The sequence below is a fragment of the Anomaloglossus baeobatrachus genome, chromosome 11, assembly GCF_048569485.1.
Source record: "Anomaloglossus baeobatrachus isolate aAnoBae1 chromosome 11, aAnoBae1.hap1, whole genome shotgun sequence".
Taxonomy (NCBI): Eukaryota; Metazoa; Chordata; class Amphibia; order Anura; family Aromobatidae; genus Anomaloglossus; species Anomaloglossus baeobatrachus.
In genome coordinates this window covers 166,964,559-166,981,248 of record NC_134363.1, presented here as the reverse complement: position 1 = coordinate 166,981,248, position 16,690 = coordinate 166,964,559, and the positions used below count along the sequence as shown (strand labels likewise).

Sequence of the window (16,690 nt, the reverse complement as noted above, 5' to 3'; positions counted from 1 at the left end):
ATTACTATACGTAGGGGGGACTCAAGGGACATTATTACCATATGTAGGTAGGGGGGACGCAAGGGACATTATTACTATACGTAGGGGGGACTCAAGGGACATTATTACTATACGTAGGGGGGACTCAAGGGACATTATTACTATACGTAGGGGGACTCAAGGGACATTATTACTATACGTAGGGGGGTCTCAAGGGACATTATTACCATATATAGGGGGGACACAATATAATATAACTATACGTAACGTAGACTCAATGGACATTATAACTATGTGAAGGGGGACTCAAGAGACATTATTACTATACGTAGGGGACTTAAGGGACATAATTAATATATGTAGGGGAGACTCAAGGGACATTATTATTATATGTAGGAGGACTCAAGGGACATTATTACTATATGTAGGAGGACTCAAGGGACATTATTACTATACGTGGAGGAGATTCAATGGACTATACTATACTTAGGGGGAGATTCAAGGGCCATTAGTAGAGGTCAGAACAGAGATGGATACATATTAACTACCCTTTTGTTTTGTTCCCATCGGATAATAGTACAACTAAAAAGGAGAGACTTTGTAATATATCTTTATTAAAGAAAAATAATGTCTCTATTTCATTCACTTTCAAGCGCTGCTCAAATCTGTCTACAGATCTGTCTGCAGTGAGAGATCAAATTACATGTAAATATCTATGGAGAGGGACGCGAGGTTGGTAAAAGATGGAAGAAAATAAAAGCAGAATGACACAAGGGAAAAACTGCAGTCATAATTGCAGCATTTAAATGGTTAAACAGCAGAAATCAGAGCTCGGTCGATCACTGCTGTCGGAGGCCGTCGAGAGCTGTATAAAGCGGCTATATAATGTAATTATATATAATCTATGAGCCGCCTTGTGCCCGAGCATTGAATAAACACGTGCAAGTAGCGTATTGTCTATTAAAAAAAAGTTGCACATTTTTTTTTGCATCGATTGCTCTTTTTTCCTCATTTTTAGCCTCTTTCAAGTTCAAAATTGCAACTTTTTTACTGCGGGTGTCATTCCAGGCAGGTATCAGACCCCCTCGCCACCTGTATAATATATATATATATATATATATATATATATATATATATATATATATATATATATATAGATATGATGCACGCCGATTTTTCAAAATCTAATCAAAATCTATGAAAAAAAATAAAATAAAATGCAGAAAAAAGGCAACAGAAACCAAGGGTTTTAAAGAATAGATAAATACATAAAATACCCCAATAATAACACAATTACATTTTTTTTCCCACCATTTCACCTTATTTGGAATTATCCCCCAATACATTATATGCTAAAATAAATGTATAAATTATACATGCAGTTCATGACTTTACCACAAGATGGCGGTATTTACCCTGTTCTGCGTTACTTTACCTATTCAATAAGTATAAATAAGTTCCCTTATTTGTCCACAAGAGGGGCAGTGCAGTTGATTCCTTTCAAGCTATTCATACACTCCATTCACATTAAACAAACTACATTTCCCGGCAGTCCTTTCTAAGTATGATGTCACATCCTGTTTTTCGGCTAGGTCACAGAAACTAGGCCACGGAGAATTTCGGGAATTGTAGTTCTTTCTGTGAAACGGATATTAAGAGATCCAGTCGTGGACTTTATATCCCATCATTCATTGCGAACACAAATCCACAACCGTAGTGAACTGTCATCAGCAGTGTCGCTGTGCATGCCGGATGTTGTAGTTTTTGTGTTATGCAATAGACCCGCACACAGCCAGTGCTGGACTACACTTCCCGGGAGCCTCCTGTGGGTAGGTTGGAATCCGTGGTTTGAATGCGGCCCCGTCAGCGCCCGGGACGGCGGAGTTGGCAGGCGGGATGGCGTCTTTTGTGACCGAGGTGTTGGCACACTCTGGCCGCCTGGAGAAGGAGGATTTGGGGTTGAAGATCAGTCGTCTGTCCCGGAGGGTGGAAGAAGTGAAGGTAAGTCACATGAAGGGGACTCCTGGAAGTGACATGGGGGAGGGGTCCTCAGTAACACCTCCTGTCAGTGCACCGGTCCCATATATGGTGACATGAAGGCCACAGTGTGGCTAATGATTGCCCATTGGGCTTCTATTGTAAGTGACAAGCTACCAATATGGCCACATGCCCGGTGTGCGGTCACAGCAGCGATTGTCCTCCGCTGTGGGGGTGTGAGAGGCCGAAATGTGATGAGAACACCCTGGGGTAAAGCCCAGCGACCGCCTCTGCTCCAGTGTCTCCACTGGCCCCATAGATGTGAACGGAGCGGCCACCCACTGGTCAGGAGTCCGGTACAGCGTAAGGACTGTGCCCACCCGGTGCAACGTAAGGAGTGGAAAAAATAGGGGCAGAGAGGACGGGAAGGAGGATCGGGGATGGGAAGAAGAAAGGCGCAAGGACAAGAAGGAGCCCGCTGGGAGGCGTAAGGAGCGAGGGCGGGCAGGAGTCCGGCGGGGGGAAGGCGTGAAGATGGGAAGGAGGAGCAGACGGGAAAGAGACCGTCTGGTGAGGATGGATCAAGGACAGGAAAGAGCCCAGCGGAAAGAACGAGGACGAGAAGGGGCCCGTTGTGAGGCGTAAGGAGCGAGGGCGGGCAGGAGTCCGGTGGGAGGACGGCGTGAGGATGGGAAGGAGGAGGAAACGGGAAAGAGAGCGGCTGGATGAGGATGGATCAAGGACAGGAAGGAGTGAGGATGGGAAGGGGCCCAGCGGGAGCATGAAGGAGCGAGGACGGGAAGGGGCCCAGCGGGAGCATGAAGGAGCGAGGACGGGAAGGGGCCCAGCGGGAGCATGAAGGAGCGAGGACGGGAAGGGGCCCAGCGGGAGCATGAAGGAGCGAGGACGGGAAGGGGCCCAGCGGGAGCATGAAGGAGCGAGGACGGGAAGGGGCCCAGCGGGAGCATGAAGGAGCGAGGACGGGAAGGGGCCCAGCGGGAGCATGAAGGAGCGAGGACGGGAAGGGGCCCAGCGGGAGCATGAAGGAGCGAGGACGGGAAGGGGCCCAGCGGGAGCATGAAGGAGCGAGGACGGGAAGGGGCCCAGCGGGAGCATGAAGGAGCGAGGACGGGAAGGGGCCCAGCGGGAGCATGAAGGAGCGAGGACGGGAAGGGGCCCAGCGGGAGCATGAAGGAGCGAGGACGGGAAGGGGCCCAGCGGGAGCATGAAGGAGCGAGGACGGGAAGGGGCCCAGCGGGAGCATGAAGGAGCGAGGACGGGAAGGGGCCCAGCGGGAGCATGAAGGAGCGAGGACGGGAAGGGGCCCAGCGGGAGCATGAAGGAGCGAGGACGGGAAGGGGCCCAGCGGGAGCATGAAGGAGCGAGGACGGGAAGGGGCCCAGCGGGAGCATGAAGGAGCGAGGACGGGAAGGGGCCCAGCGGGAGCATGAAGGAGCGAGGACGGGAAGGGGCCCAGCGGGAGCATGAAGGAGCGAGGACGGGAAGGGGCCCAGCGGGAGCATGAAGGAGCGAGGACGGGAAGGGGCCCAGCGGGAGCATGAAGGAGCGAGGACGGGAAGGGGCCCAGCGGGAGCATGAAGGAGCGAGGACGGGAAGGGGCCCAGCGGGAGCATGAAGGAGCGAGGACGGGAAGGGGCCCAGCGGGAGCATGAAGGAGCGAGGACGGGAAGGGGCCCAGCGGGAGCATGAAGGAGCGAGGACGGGAAGGGGCCCAGCGGGAGCATGAAGGAGCGAGGACGGGAAGGGGCCCAGCGGGAGCATGAAGGAGCGAGGACGGGAAGGGGCCCAGCGGGAGCATGAAGGAGCGAGGACGGGAAGGGGCCCAGCGGGAGCATGAAGGAGCGAGGACGGGAAGGGGCCCAGCGGGAGCATGAAGGAGCGAGGACGGGAAGGGGCCCAGCGGGAGCATGAAGGAGCGAGGACGGGAAGGGGCCCAGCGGGAGCATGAAGGAGCGAGGACGGGAAGGGGCCCAGCGGGAGCATGAAGGAGCGAGGACGGGAAGGGGCCCAGCGGGAGCATGAAGGAGCGAGGACGGGAAGGGGCCCAGCGGGAGCATGAAGGAGCGAGGACGGGAAGGGGCCCAGCGGGAGCATGAAGGAGCGAGGACGGGAAGGGGCCCAGCGGGAGCATGAAGGAGCGAGGACGGGAAGGGGCCCAGCGGGAGCATGAAGGAGCGAGGACGGGAAGGGGCCCAGCGGGAGCATGAAGGAGCGAGGACGGGAAGGGGCCCAGCGGGAGCATGAAGGAGCGAGGACGGGAAGGGGCCCAGCGGGAGCATGAAGGAGCGAGGACGGGAAGGGGCCCAGCGGGAGCATGAAGGAGCGAGGACGGGAAGGGGCCCAGCGGGAGCATGAAGGAGCGAGGACGGGAAGGGGCCCAGCGGGAGCATGAAGGAGCGAGGACGGGAAGGGGCCCAGCGGGAGCATGAAGGAGCGAGGACGGGAAGGGGCCCAGCGGGAGCATGAAGGAGCGAGGACGGGAAGGGGCCCAGCGGGAGCATGAAGGAGCGAGGACGGGAAGGGGCCCAGCGGGAGCATGAAGGAGCGAGGACGGGAAGGGGCCCAGCGGGAGCATGAAGGAGCGAGGACGGGAAGGAGTGGGGATAGGAAGGAGCGAGGACGGGAAGGGGCCCAGCGGGAGCATGAAGGAGCGAGGACGGGAAGGGGCCCAGCGGGAGCATGAAGGAGCGAGGACGGGAAGGGGCCCAGCGGGAGCTGGAAGGAGCGAGGACGGGAAGGAGTGGGGATAGGAAGGAGCCTGGCAGGATGATGTATGGGAAGGGACGCGGCAGCTGATTTCTCCTTTTTCACTGTAGACCTACATCCCTGCAGGCTTCCCTGACCTCTGCTCGCCAGTGGTTGTGCATGTGCAGCTGTCAGGCATGCTGGGAGTTGTAGTTTCTCCCCAGCTGTAGAGCTCAGGTCAGGTCTATGCCGCGGTGCTGGAGTCCTCACTCAGAGGCCGGTGGTAACATGATGCCGGGCGCAGAGGGTCTCACGTCTCCTGTAGTGTCATGTTACTATTTGCAGCCACAATGTCGGTGTCCAGACGCCTCACGTCACCACACATATATTCGCTGCTCCTGCTGCCGGTGTCAGGTCAGGAGTTCCCGGACTCGGAGGCTCGTCTGATGGGCACAGTCTGTGCCTCGTCCTGCAGTCGTCACCTCCTGACCGGTCTCCTGCGGTGGCAGTGCTGGTGTCCATCCTGACCGGTCTCCTGCGGTGGCAGTGCTGGTGTCCATCCTGACCGGTCTCCTGCGGTGGCAGTGCTGGTGTCCATCCTGACCGGTCTCCTGCGGTGGCAGTGCTGGTGTCCATCCTGACCGGTCTCCTGCGGTGGCAGTGCTGGTGTCCATCCTGACCGGTCTCACTCACTCAAAAGTGCCCGGATCAGCGGCCGGTGCTGGGCCATTGTGTGATGTGTCGGGCGCCGTCTGCCTCCGTCACGTCTGCACTTACCTGTATCTTTGTCTCTATAGGGTGAAGTTTGTGACATGATCAACAAAAAATATGACGAGTTCCTCCCCAGCATGCAGAGCGCCGAGGACCTCATGGCTCAGGTGAACAGTCTGCACCGCGACGTGGATGTATTGAAGTCAACCATAGAAAATGAGGTGAGTCCAGCACAACAGAGGCGCTCCTGGGTGATTTTTCCGTCGGGGCCCGCTCCTGGGTGAGTTCTGCGTCGGGGCCCGCTCCTGGGTGAGTTCTGCGTCGGGGCCCGCTCCTGGGTGAGTTCTGCGTCGGCGCCCGCTCCTGGGTGAGTTCTGCGTCGGGGCCCGCTCCTGGGTGAGTTCTGCGTCGGGGCCCGCTCCTGGGTGAGTTCTGCGTCGGGGCCCGCTCCTGGGTGAGTTCTGCGTCGGGGCCCGCTCCTGGGTGAGTTCTGCGTCGGGGCCCGCTCCTGGGTGAGTTCTGCGTCGGGGCCCGCTCCTGGGTGAGTTCTGCGTCGGGGCCCGCTCCTGGGTGAGTTCTGGGTCGGGGCCCGCTCCTGGGTGAGTTCTGGGTCGGGGCCCGCTCCTGGGTGAGTTCTGGGTCGGGGCCCGCTCCTGGGTGAGTTCTGCGTCGGGGCCCGCTCCTGGGTGAGTTCTGCGTCGGGGCCCGCTCCTGGGTGAGTTCTGCGTCGGGGCCCGCTCCTGGGTGAGTTCTGCGTCGGGGCCCGCTCCTGGGTGAGTTCTGCGTCGGGGCCCGCTCCTGGGTGAGTTCTGCGTCGGGGCCCGCTCCTGGGTGAGTTCTGCGTCGGGGCCCGCTCCTGGGTGAGTTCTGCGTCGGGGCCCGCTCCTGGGTGAGTTCTGCGTCGGGGCCCGCTCCTGGGTGAGTTCTGCGTCGGGGCCCGCTCCTGGGTGAGTTCTGCGTCGGGGCCCGCTCCTGGGTGAGTTCTGCGTCGGGGCCCGCTCCTCGGTGAGTTCTCCCAAGTAGGATGTGCCAAATAAGCCATCCCGCTATGCAGAGTGCTGCCCCACAGCTCCATGTAAATGCAGCCAAGCTGCAGCGCTGTGTCCCAGAAGTTGAACCCTCCCCTCCCCCCCCATTAACTACAAAATTACCCCCATTACCCATCTCGACGTGTAATGTATATATGTCATACATGTGATGCAGGTGTACAGAGGAGGCTCAGGAGCTGAGCCCGCACAACACCCGGCAGTTGTTTGCTGCGTTGTACAGCTGCCACCTGCTTCTGACCAATGAATGACAGCGGTAGTTGATCGACGTGTTCATTGGCGCCTGTTACCCAATGTTTTGTGAAGGCCCTATGGTACCAGCAGAGTACGCCTGTGTCTGGGCTTCATAGGAGAGAGGTCATTTTGGTTATAGTCTGCCGTAGGTGGAACAATCACAGGATTAAATAAAAACAAAACATAAACTTGAATTATTTCTCTTATTTCCCCTATTTAAAAGTAAAAAGATAAAAGCCCCAAAAAAACATTCTGTATTGCCGCAGGTATGAAAATTTAATTTATCAAAAATATAAGATGAATTAACCCTTTGGGTAAGTAGTATAAACAGGAAAACAAAGTAACAACTCCAAGATTGTGGGTTTTGTTTTTGTTTTTTTTTTGTTTTTGTTTTTGGCTGCTTAAAGAAATAAAATGCAAAACAAGTGATGAAAGCTTCATGTTCTCCAGAATGGGCTAAAAAAACAACTACTCACTCAAAAGAGAAGCCTTATACAGCGCCATCGAAATATAAAGATTTTTTTTTTTTTCTTTTTCTTTTTTTTTTTTTTTAATTAAAAAAACCCCCCCAAAACCCTGCAGAATGTAAGTTTGGACTTGTCGCCCGTCCCTGCGGTTTTCTGCAGTGTAATATTTTCTTCTTTTATCTCTTCAGGTTCAGAATGAGTTGAAAGTGGCGATCAGTGAATTCACGGAACTGAAGCATCAGCTGGAGAAGAACACCACCATCCTGACCGTGCTACGGCAGCTGCAGGAGGTGAGCCCGTCACACTCCCACCATACGGATACACCGGGAGGGGGGGAACCAGCGTCCGACCTCCGGGACCCCCCCCGATCCTGAGGGTACAGAGCGGATCCAGTGCTCTGTCCCCCTCTGTCCTGTCCCTCTGCTGACCCCGTTCACTTCACTAAGGATGGTCCAAAACACATGCTGTGTATTACAGGCCATGGGTGCAGCACGTGGCACCAGAGGGTCGCTGGAGCGATGTAGCAGAGTTAAATAGGTTTGGTGACACTCGGTTGCCTCATGGTTGATACCGAGTGCCAGAGTTGTGCGGGTCAAAGGGCACACAAAGCCAAGAAGCGGAGCGCAACTGTGTAGCAGAGCTGGACATCACTGGTGGCTCGTGGTGGAATAGCAGAGCTGGATATGATGAGTTGCTTACTGAGTCAACTGATTGGAGATGGAAATATCTGGAGGCACTGAAGGATACAGCAATATAACCGTAGGGGAAGACGGCAGCTACCTGAATTCTAAGGCGGTGACTCGCTGCCTGACCTGGGTTATGTGGTCTGGTAGGGTGGCGTCACAAGTGCTGCAGGTTGCAATGGCATCCTGGTGCACAGAGGAGCAGAGAGCTGGGGGCTGCAGACAGAGGACCGAGCACTTGGAGTTGGATCCAGGAGAGGTGAGTAACCAGGATTGGGCTGAGGTTCCCCCACAATCGGCGTCTGTGGTACGGCTCTATGCAGCCCCTTCATTCTGGCAATCAGTTGGGGTCTCATAGATCAGTGATTACACATGCTAACGATATGTCATCACTCCATATAAACGTCAGTGTCTCTAGCTGGACGTCTCTATGGATGGAAGTGACAGTCATGGGGGCGAGCGTGGCTGTAACCGCAGACTGCTGCGCTCCCCTCCATAAGCCGTCTAATACTGTCTCCAGCCAATAGAGTAACATAGAACACCCCTTTAAGTGGAGATCTCGCATTGTCGGCTGCTCATTTATACATCTCTTACCATCTCTAAATTGTGTCCATCTTTACACATCTCCCCCCCAATGTCCTTACACTGTGTGTAGACCACCTCTGTGGCTTTTGTGCTGGGAATAAATATTTTATATTTTATCATTATAAAAGGCCTTTGAGAGCCCCCGCCCCGACACCGTCCCTGAACAGCAGCCTCTGTATACCGGTATTGCTCTTTTCATTCCCCGGTAGTCTCTTTATTGGCGGTCTCTGTATACCGGTATTGCTCTTTTCATGCCCCGGTAGTCTCTTTATCGGCGGTCTCTATATAGCGGTGTTGCTCTTTTCACGCCCCGGTAGTCTCTTTATCGGCGGTCTCTGTATAGCGGCGTTGCTCTTTTCACGCCCCGGTAGTCTCTTTATCAGTGGTCTCTGTATATGGGGGGGTAGTCTCTTTATCGGTAGTCTCTGTATAGCGGCGTTGCTCTTTTCATTCCCCGGTAGTCTCTTTATCAGTGGTCTCTGTATATGGGGGGGTAGTCTCTTTATCGGCGGTCTCTGTATAGCGGCGTTGCTCTTTTTATTCCCCGGTAGTCTCTTTATCGGCGGTCTCTGTATAGCGGCGTTGCTCTTTTCATTCCCCGGTAGTCTCTTTATCGGCGGTCTCTGTATAGCGGCGTTGCTCTTTTTATTCCCCGGTAGTCTCTTTATCGGCGGTCTCTGTATAGCGGCGTTGCTCTTTTCATTCCCCGGTAGTCTCTTTATCGGCGGTCTCTGTATAGCGGCGTTGCTCTTTCCATTCCCCAGTAGTCTCTTTATCGGTGGTTTCTGTATAGCGGCGTTGCTCTTTCCATTCCCCGGTAGTCTCTTTATCGGCGGTCTCTGTATAGCGGCGTTGCTCTTTCCATTCCCCGGTAGTCTCTTTATCGGCGGTCTCTGTATAGCGGCGTTGCTCTTTCCATTCCCCGGTAGTCTCTTTATCGGCGGTCTCTGTATATACCGTAACCCGCGCTGTGATTTTATATTTCGCCCTTTGACCCTTGATTACTTTCTTCTGTTTCAGTTTAATAGCGCCATAGAGATGTACAACGCCGCCCTGTCCGAGAGGAACTACATCAGCGCGGCCGAGCATCTAGAGAAGGTAACTGAACAATATGCTCTTACTTCACCGCTGTCGTCTTCACGCATTGTTATACAATTACGGTATTTTATAGCGGTCTACCTTTCAATTTGTGGATCTTGTCTCTTGTGCGTTCAGAAATAAAAACCATTTAGGCGTAGATATAATTACATTCTTTCTTTGTCGCTCCATTGGGAGACCCAGACAATTGGGTGTATAGCTTCTGCCTCCGGAGGCCACACAAAGTATTACACTTAAAAGTGTAAAGCCCCTCCCCTTCTGCCTATACACCCTCCCGTGCATCATGGGCTCCTCAGTTCTAATGCTTTGTGCGAAGGAGGCACACATGCACGCATAGCTCCACTGTTTAGTCAGCAGCAGCTGCTGACTATGTCGGATGGAAGAAAAGAGGGCCCATACTAAAGGGCTCCCAGCATTCTCCCTTCTCACCCCACTCTTGTCGGCGGTGTTGTTAAGGTTGAGGTACCCATTGCGGGTACGGAGGCTGGAGCCCACATGCTGTTTTCCTTCCCCATCCCCCTTAGGGCTCTGGGTGAAGTGGGATCCTAATCGGTCTCCAGGCACTGAGACCGTGCTCCATCCACAGCCCCTGGGGATTCTGCTGGACAAGGAGCCGAGTATCGTCAGGGACAAGGCCCTGCTACTTTGAGGTACTCTGTGTCCCCGTGGGGACCGCGCACAGACACACTGCAGCACTGCTGGGTGTGTTAGTGCACCGGGGACGGCGGCACTGACCGCGCTTGTGCCATTACACACTGCAGCGTAGCTGGGTGTGTTAGTTTACTGGGGACTGCCGCGCTGACCGCCGCTGCCATTTTTACACTGCGACGCGGCTGGGACTGTTAGTGCGCCGGGGACTTCCGCGCCGACCGCGCTTATACGCCGGCCGCGCTTATCACTTTAGTCCCCGGCTTTTGCGGCCTAGTCTCACTGTTTCCCGCCCACAGGCCTGCCAGTCAGGGGAAGGGCGTGACGCTGCACAGGACGTCAGCGCTGAGAGCTGGAGCATGCTTTGCATACTCCACCCCTCTCACTGAGCACATTGGGGCACCAGATTCCCGCACTTTCTAGGGCACGCCCACGGCCCCCTCCTCTCCACAGGACGCCGGCAGCCATTCCTGTCAGCTTTTCTGTTGCTGGAGAGGGGAGACAAGCTCTGGGGGTCCCAGACAGGGATTCTGGTGATCACATAAGCAGCACCTGAGGTGCTGACTCCACTAGTGCCGAAGTGTACATATATATTTATATGCTTGTATGCTATACATTGCACTGTACGGTCGCACTATTGATTTTTGGCTATATACCCTCCTGGATTGCTCAGAGGAGATAACAGCATGTTGTCCCCGAAAAGCAAGGGTGCCAAAGCACAGGTTTACTATGCTGCCTGTACCGCATGTACGGCTATACTACCGGCAGGTTCCACAGACCCTCATTGTGTGCAATGCACGGCCCCTGTAGCACTTACTAAGCCGGAGCCTCTGCTAATAGTGGCCCAGGGAGACCCACCTGTTAACACTGTCCAGGTGACGGGGACGGAGTTGGCAGTTTTTGCTGATAGACTTTCTGAGACTATGGCTGGGATGCTCGAAACCTTGCAGTCCAGACAGGTATCTCAGACCATGGGCACTGTTGAATCTTGCACCCTGGTCCCCCCCGTTGGACCAACAATGTGCTCCCGGGGTGTCTCATAGGTCCCAGGGTGAAGGCTCTGACACGGACCGCAGTCCCAGACCTCCTAAGCGAGCTCGCTGGGAGCTTCCCTGGACATCATCACATTGTTCAGGGTCTCAGCACCTCTCTGTATGATGAAGCGGAGGTAGCTGATCAGGATTCTGATCCTGAGGCCGCTCTCAACCTTGATACTCCTGATGGTGACGCCATAGTGAATGATCTTATAGCGTCCATTAATCAAATGTTGGATATTTCTCCCTCAGCCCCAACGGCTGAGGAGTCAGCTTTTCAGCAGGAGAGATTCCGTTTCAGGTACCCCAAGCGTACATTGAGTACGTTTCTGGACCACTCTGACTTCAGAGAGGCAGTCCAGAAACACCGAGCTTGTCCATAAGCGTTTTTCCAAGCGCCTTAAGGATACACGTTACCCTTCCCCTCTGACGTTGTCAAGGGCTGGGCTCAGTGTCCCAAGGTGGATCCCCCAATCTCCAGACTGGGGGCTAGATCCATAGTTGCAGTGGAAGATGGGGCTTCACTCAAAGATGCCACTGACAGACAGATGGAGCTCCGGTTGAAATCCATCTATGAAGCTATCGGCGCGTCTTTTGCTCCAGCATTCGCAGCCGTATGGGCACTCCAAGCGATCTCAGCGGGTCAAGCGCAAATTGACGCAGTCACACGTACGTCTGCGCCGCAAGTGGCGTCTTTAACCTCTCAGACGTCGGCATTTGCGTCCTACGCCATTAATGCTGTCCTGGACTCTGCGAGCTGGACGGCGGTTGCGTCCGCCACTTCGGTGGCAATACGCAGGGCCTTGTGGCTGCGGGAATGGAAGGCAGATTCTGCTTCCAAAAAGTGCTTGACCAGTTTGCCATTTTCTGGCGACCGCTTGTTTGGTGAGCGATTGGATGAAATCATCAAACAATCCAAGGGAAAGGACACATCCTTACCCCAGGCTAAACCGAACATACCCCAACAGAGGAGGGGACAGTCGAGGTTTCGGTCCTTTCGGGGCGCGGGCAGGTCCCAATTCTCCTCGTCCAAAAGACCTCAGAAGGATCAGAGGAACTCCGATTCATGGCGGTCTAAGTCACGTCCTAAAAAGACCGCCGAAGGTACCGCTACCAAGGCGGCTTCCTCATGACTTTCGGCCTCCTCACGCCGCATCCTCGGTCGGTGGCAGGCTCTCCCGCTTTTGCGACTCCTGGCTGCCACAGGTAAAAGACCGTTGGGTGAGAGACATTCTGTCTCACGGTTACAGGATAGAGTTCAGCTCTCGTCCTCCGATTAGATTCTTCAGAACATCCCCGCCTCCCGAGAGAGCCGATGCTCTCATGCAGGCGGCGGGCACTCTGAAGGCAGAAGGAGTGGTGGTTCCGGTTCCTTTTCAGCAACCGGGTCACGGTTTTTACTCCAACTTGTTTGTGGTTCCAAAGAAAGACGGGTCTTTCCGTCCGGTCCTGGACCTAAAACTGCTCAAAAAACACGTAAAAAACAGGCGGTTCCGGATGGAATCCCTCCGCTCCGTCATCGCCTCAATGTCCCAAGGGGATTTCCTGGCATCGATCGATATCAAAGATGCTTATCTCCACGTGCAGATTGCACCAGAGCATCAGCGCTTCCTGCGTTTCGCCATAGAGGACGAACACCTTCAGTTCGTGGCACTGCCTTTCGGCCTGGCGACAGCCCCACGGGTTTTCACCAAGGTCATGGCAACGGTAGTAGCGGTCCTCCACTCTCAGGGACACTCGGTGATCCCTTACTTAGACGATCTGTTTGTCAAGGCACCCTCTCAGGAGGCATGCCAACACAGCCTCAACGCTACTCTGGAGACTCTCCAGTGTTTCGGGTGGATCATCAATTTTCCAAAGTCAAATCTGACACCGGCCCAATCGCTGACATATCTTGGCATGGAGTTTCATACCCTCTCAGCGATGGTGATGCTTCCGCTGAACAAACAGCGGTCACTGCAGACAGGGTTGCAATCTCTCCTTCAACGTCAGTCACACACCCTGAAGCGCCTCATGCACTTCCTGGGGAAGATGGTGGCAGCAATGGAGGCAGTCCCTTTCGCGCAGTTTCACCTGCGTCCTCTTCAATGGGACATCCTACGCAAATGGGACAGGAAGTCGACGTCCCTCGACAGGAACGTCTCCCTCCCTCAGGCAGCCAAAGATTCCCTTCGGTGGTGGCTTCTTCCCACTTCATTGTCGAAGGGGAAATCCTTCCTACCCCCATCCTGGGCGGGGGTCACGACGGACGCGAGTCTGTCAGGGTGGGGAGCAGTTTGTCTCCACCACAGGGCTCAGGGTACGTGGACTCAGCAAGAGTCCTCCCTTCAGATCAATGTTCTGGAGATCAGGGCAGTGTATCTTGCCCTAAAAGCTTTCCAGCAGTGGCTGGAAGGCAAACAAGATCCGAATTCATTCGGACAACTCCACAGCGGTGGCTTACATCAACCACCAAGGCGGAACACGCAATCTGCAAGCCTTCCAGGAAGTCCGGCGGATTTTGATGTGGGTGGAAGCCACGGCCTCCACCATATCCGCAGTCCACATCCCGGGCATAGAAAACGGGGAAGTAGTCTTTCTCAGTCGCCAGGGCATGGACGCAGGGGAATGGTCCTTTCACCCGGACGTGTTTCAGGAGATCTGTTGCTGCTGGGGGAGGCCGGACGTCGACCTAATGGCGTCCCGGCACAACAACAAGGTCCCGGCATTCTTGGCACGGTCTCACGAGCACAGAGCTCTGGCGGCAGACGCCTTAGTTCAGGATTGGTCGCAGTTTTAACTTCCTTATGTGTTCCCACCTCTGGCACTGTTGCTCAGAGTGTTACGCAAGATCAGGTCAGATGCCGCCGCGCCATTATCGTCGCTCCAGAATGGCCGAGGAGGTTGTGGTACCCGGATCTGTGGCATCTCACGGTGGGCCAACCGTGGGCACTACCAGACCGACCAGACTTACTGTCCCAAGGCCGTTTTTTCCATCTGAATTCTGCGGCCCTCAACCTGACTGTGTGGCCATTGAGTCCTGGATCCTAGCGTCCTCAGGGTTATCTCAAGAGGTCATTGCCACTATGAGACAGGCCAGGAAACCAACGTCTGCCAAGATCTACCACAGGGCGTGGAAGATATTCTTGTATTGGTGCTCTGATCAGGGAGTTTCTCCCTGGCCATTTGCCTTGCCCTCTTTTCTTTCCTTCCTTCAATCCGGATTGGAAAAAGGTTTGTCGCTCGGCTCCCTTAAGGGACAAGTCTCAGCGCTCTCTGTGTTCTTTCAGAAGCGCCTAGCCAGGCTTCCTCAGGTACGCACGTTCCTGCAGGGGGTTTGCCACATAGTCCCTCCTTACAGGCGGCCGTTAGAACCATGGGATCTAAACAGGGTTCTGATGGCCCTTCAGAAGCCACCTTTCGAACCTTTGAAGGATATCTCTCTTTCTCGCCTTTCGCAGAAAATGGTCTTCCTAGTAGCAGTCACATCACTTCGGAGAGTGTCTGAGCTAGCAGCGCTGTCATGCAAGGCTCCTTTCCTGGTGTTTCACCAGGACAAGGTGGTACTGCGCCCGGTTCCGGAATTTTTTTCCGAAGGTGGTATCCACCTTTCATCTCAATCAGGATATCTCCTTACCTTCTTTTTGTCCTCATCCAGTTCATCAATGTGAAAGGGATTTGCATTTGTTAGATCTGGTGAGAGCTCTCAGAATCTACATTTCCCATACGGCGCCCCTGCGCCGCTCGCATGCACTTTTTGTCCTTGTCGCTGGTCAGCGTAAGGGATCACAGGCTTCCAAATCCACCCTGGCTCGGTGGATCAAGGAAACAATTCTCGAAGCCTACCGTTCTTCTGGTCTTCCGGTTCCCTCAGGGCTGAAGGCCCATTCTACCAGAGCCGTGGGTGCGTCCTGGGCTTTGCGGCACCAGGATACGGCTCAGCAGGTGTGCCAGGCGGCTACCTGGTCGAGCCTGCACACTTTCACCAAACACTATCAGGTGCATACCTATGCTTCGGCGGATGCCAGCCTAGGTAGACGAGTCCTTCAGGCGGCGGTTGCCCACCTGTAGGAAAGGGCCGTTTTATGGCTCTATTACGAGGTATTATTTTACCCACCCAGGGACTGCTTTTGGACGTCCCAATTGTCTGGGTCTCCCAATGGAGCGACAAAGAAGGGAATTTTGTTTACTTACCGTAAATTCCTTTTCTTCTAGCTCCAATTGGGAGACCCAGCACCCGCCCTGTTCCCTTCGGGCTGTTGTTTTTTCGTGTACACATGTTGTTCATGTTGAAGGTTTTCAGTTCTCCGATAATTCTTCGGATTGAATTTACTTTAACCAGTTTATTAGCTTCCTCCTTCTTGCTTTTGCACTAAAACTGAGGAGCCCGTGATGCACGGGAGGGTGTATAGGCAGAAGGGGAGGGGCTTTACACTTTTAAGTGTAATACTTTGTGTGGCCTCCGGAGGCAGAAGCTATACACCCAATTGTCTGGGTCTCCCAATTGGAGCTAGAAGAAAAGGAATTTACGGTAAGTAAACAAAATTCCCTTCATTAATGCCACAAGACCAATAAAGCTCACCTCCTCCCCTTCCCTGCCTAATGACTTCTGCACAGATGACAGACCATGCCCACAACACTCTGCAAGACAACACCCATTACAATAGGTGATGTCACAGCTCACCTCCTCCTCCTGTACAATGATTTATAACACACTAGATAACACAGAATCCACCATTTACTCTGCTCTGGATTTGGTCCACCAGGACTATTTTTTTATTTATTTTTTTCTGAAGTGGGAAATCGTTAGTTCCCATTGGCCAAATGGGCCCCAGTTTTTTTTTTTTTTTTTTTTTTTTTGGGCTTTCACATCTCACCTCGGTTTACACTGCAGATTCTTTTCTTAGCGCTGTGTGCACAATGCTGTTACAATGTCTCGCTGCTGATTCTTTAGACACCGGTCCACGTCGGTACGTCCGCTGCACGCTCGCTATGTGTGAGTGTGCACTTTACTTAACACGAGTTCTCTCTTTTGGCGCAGGCGCAAAACTGCCTGAAAATCCTGAAGTTGCGGAAGGGCTTTGAGCTGAAGGTGCTGAAGTCTCTGGGGATCGAGCTGACGGTGCAGAAGCAGAACATGCTGTACCACCTCGGGGAGGAGTGGCAGAAGCTGGCGGTGTGGAAGCTGCCCCCGTCCAAAGGTACTAACTAGTGTTGAGTGGACCCGGACTGGAAAAATCCGGATCCACGCGGTAGATCCGGGTCCGACCCAGATGCGGGATTCCGGGTGCACGATCCGGATTCAGCAATACATTTTTTTTTTTTTTCTTTTTTTTCTCTTGCTCTCTCGCTCCTCATTGACATATATTGGCCCGGATTCCAGATCGGATTTTGGACTTCCTTGTCAACCCGCCACTGATCCGCTGGACCCGAATTATTAGCAATCCGCTCAACTCTAGTACGAACCTCTGTGTAAAGGATGCGAGCAATAACCCAACCAAATCTGTATTAGGATTTTACCAAATGTATTTGTCTCTTACGGC

General features: G+C 54.0%; 1 protein-coding gene across 1 annotated transcript in view; it reads left to right on the top strand.

Moving 5' to 3' along the window:
- Positions 1 to 1,767: 1,767 nt before the first annotated feature.
- ZW10 (zw10 kinetochore protein) overlaps positions 1,768 to 16,690 on the top strand; it is a 114,205-nt gene continuing 99,282 nt past the window's right edge. The window contains exons 1-5 of the mRNA XM_075328695.1: positions 1,768 to 1,980; positions 5,460 to 5,594; positions 7,309 to 7,410; positions 9,409 to 9,486; positions 16,189 to 16,348. Of these exons, the coding sequence (XP_075184810.1) occupies positions 1,876 to 1,980; positions 5,460 to 5,594; positions 7,309 to 7,410; positions 9,409 to 9,486; positions 16,189 to 16,348 (580 nt within the window). The 5' untranslated portion in view covers positions 1,768 to 1,875. The remainder of the gene's footprint in view (positions 1,981 to 5,459; positions 5,595 to 7,308; positions 7,411 to 9,408; positions 9,487 to 16,188; positions 16,349 to 16,690) is intronic.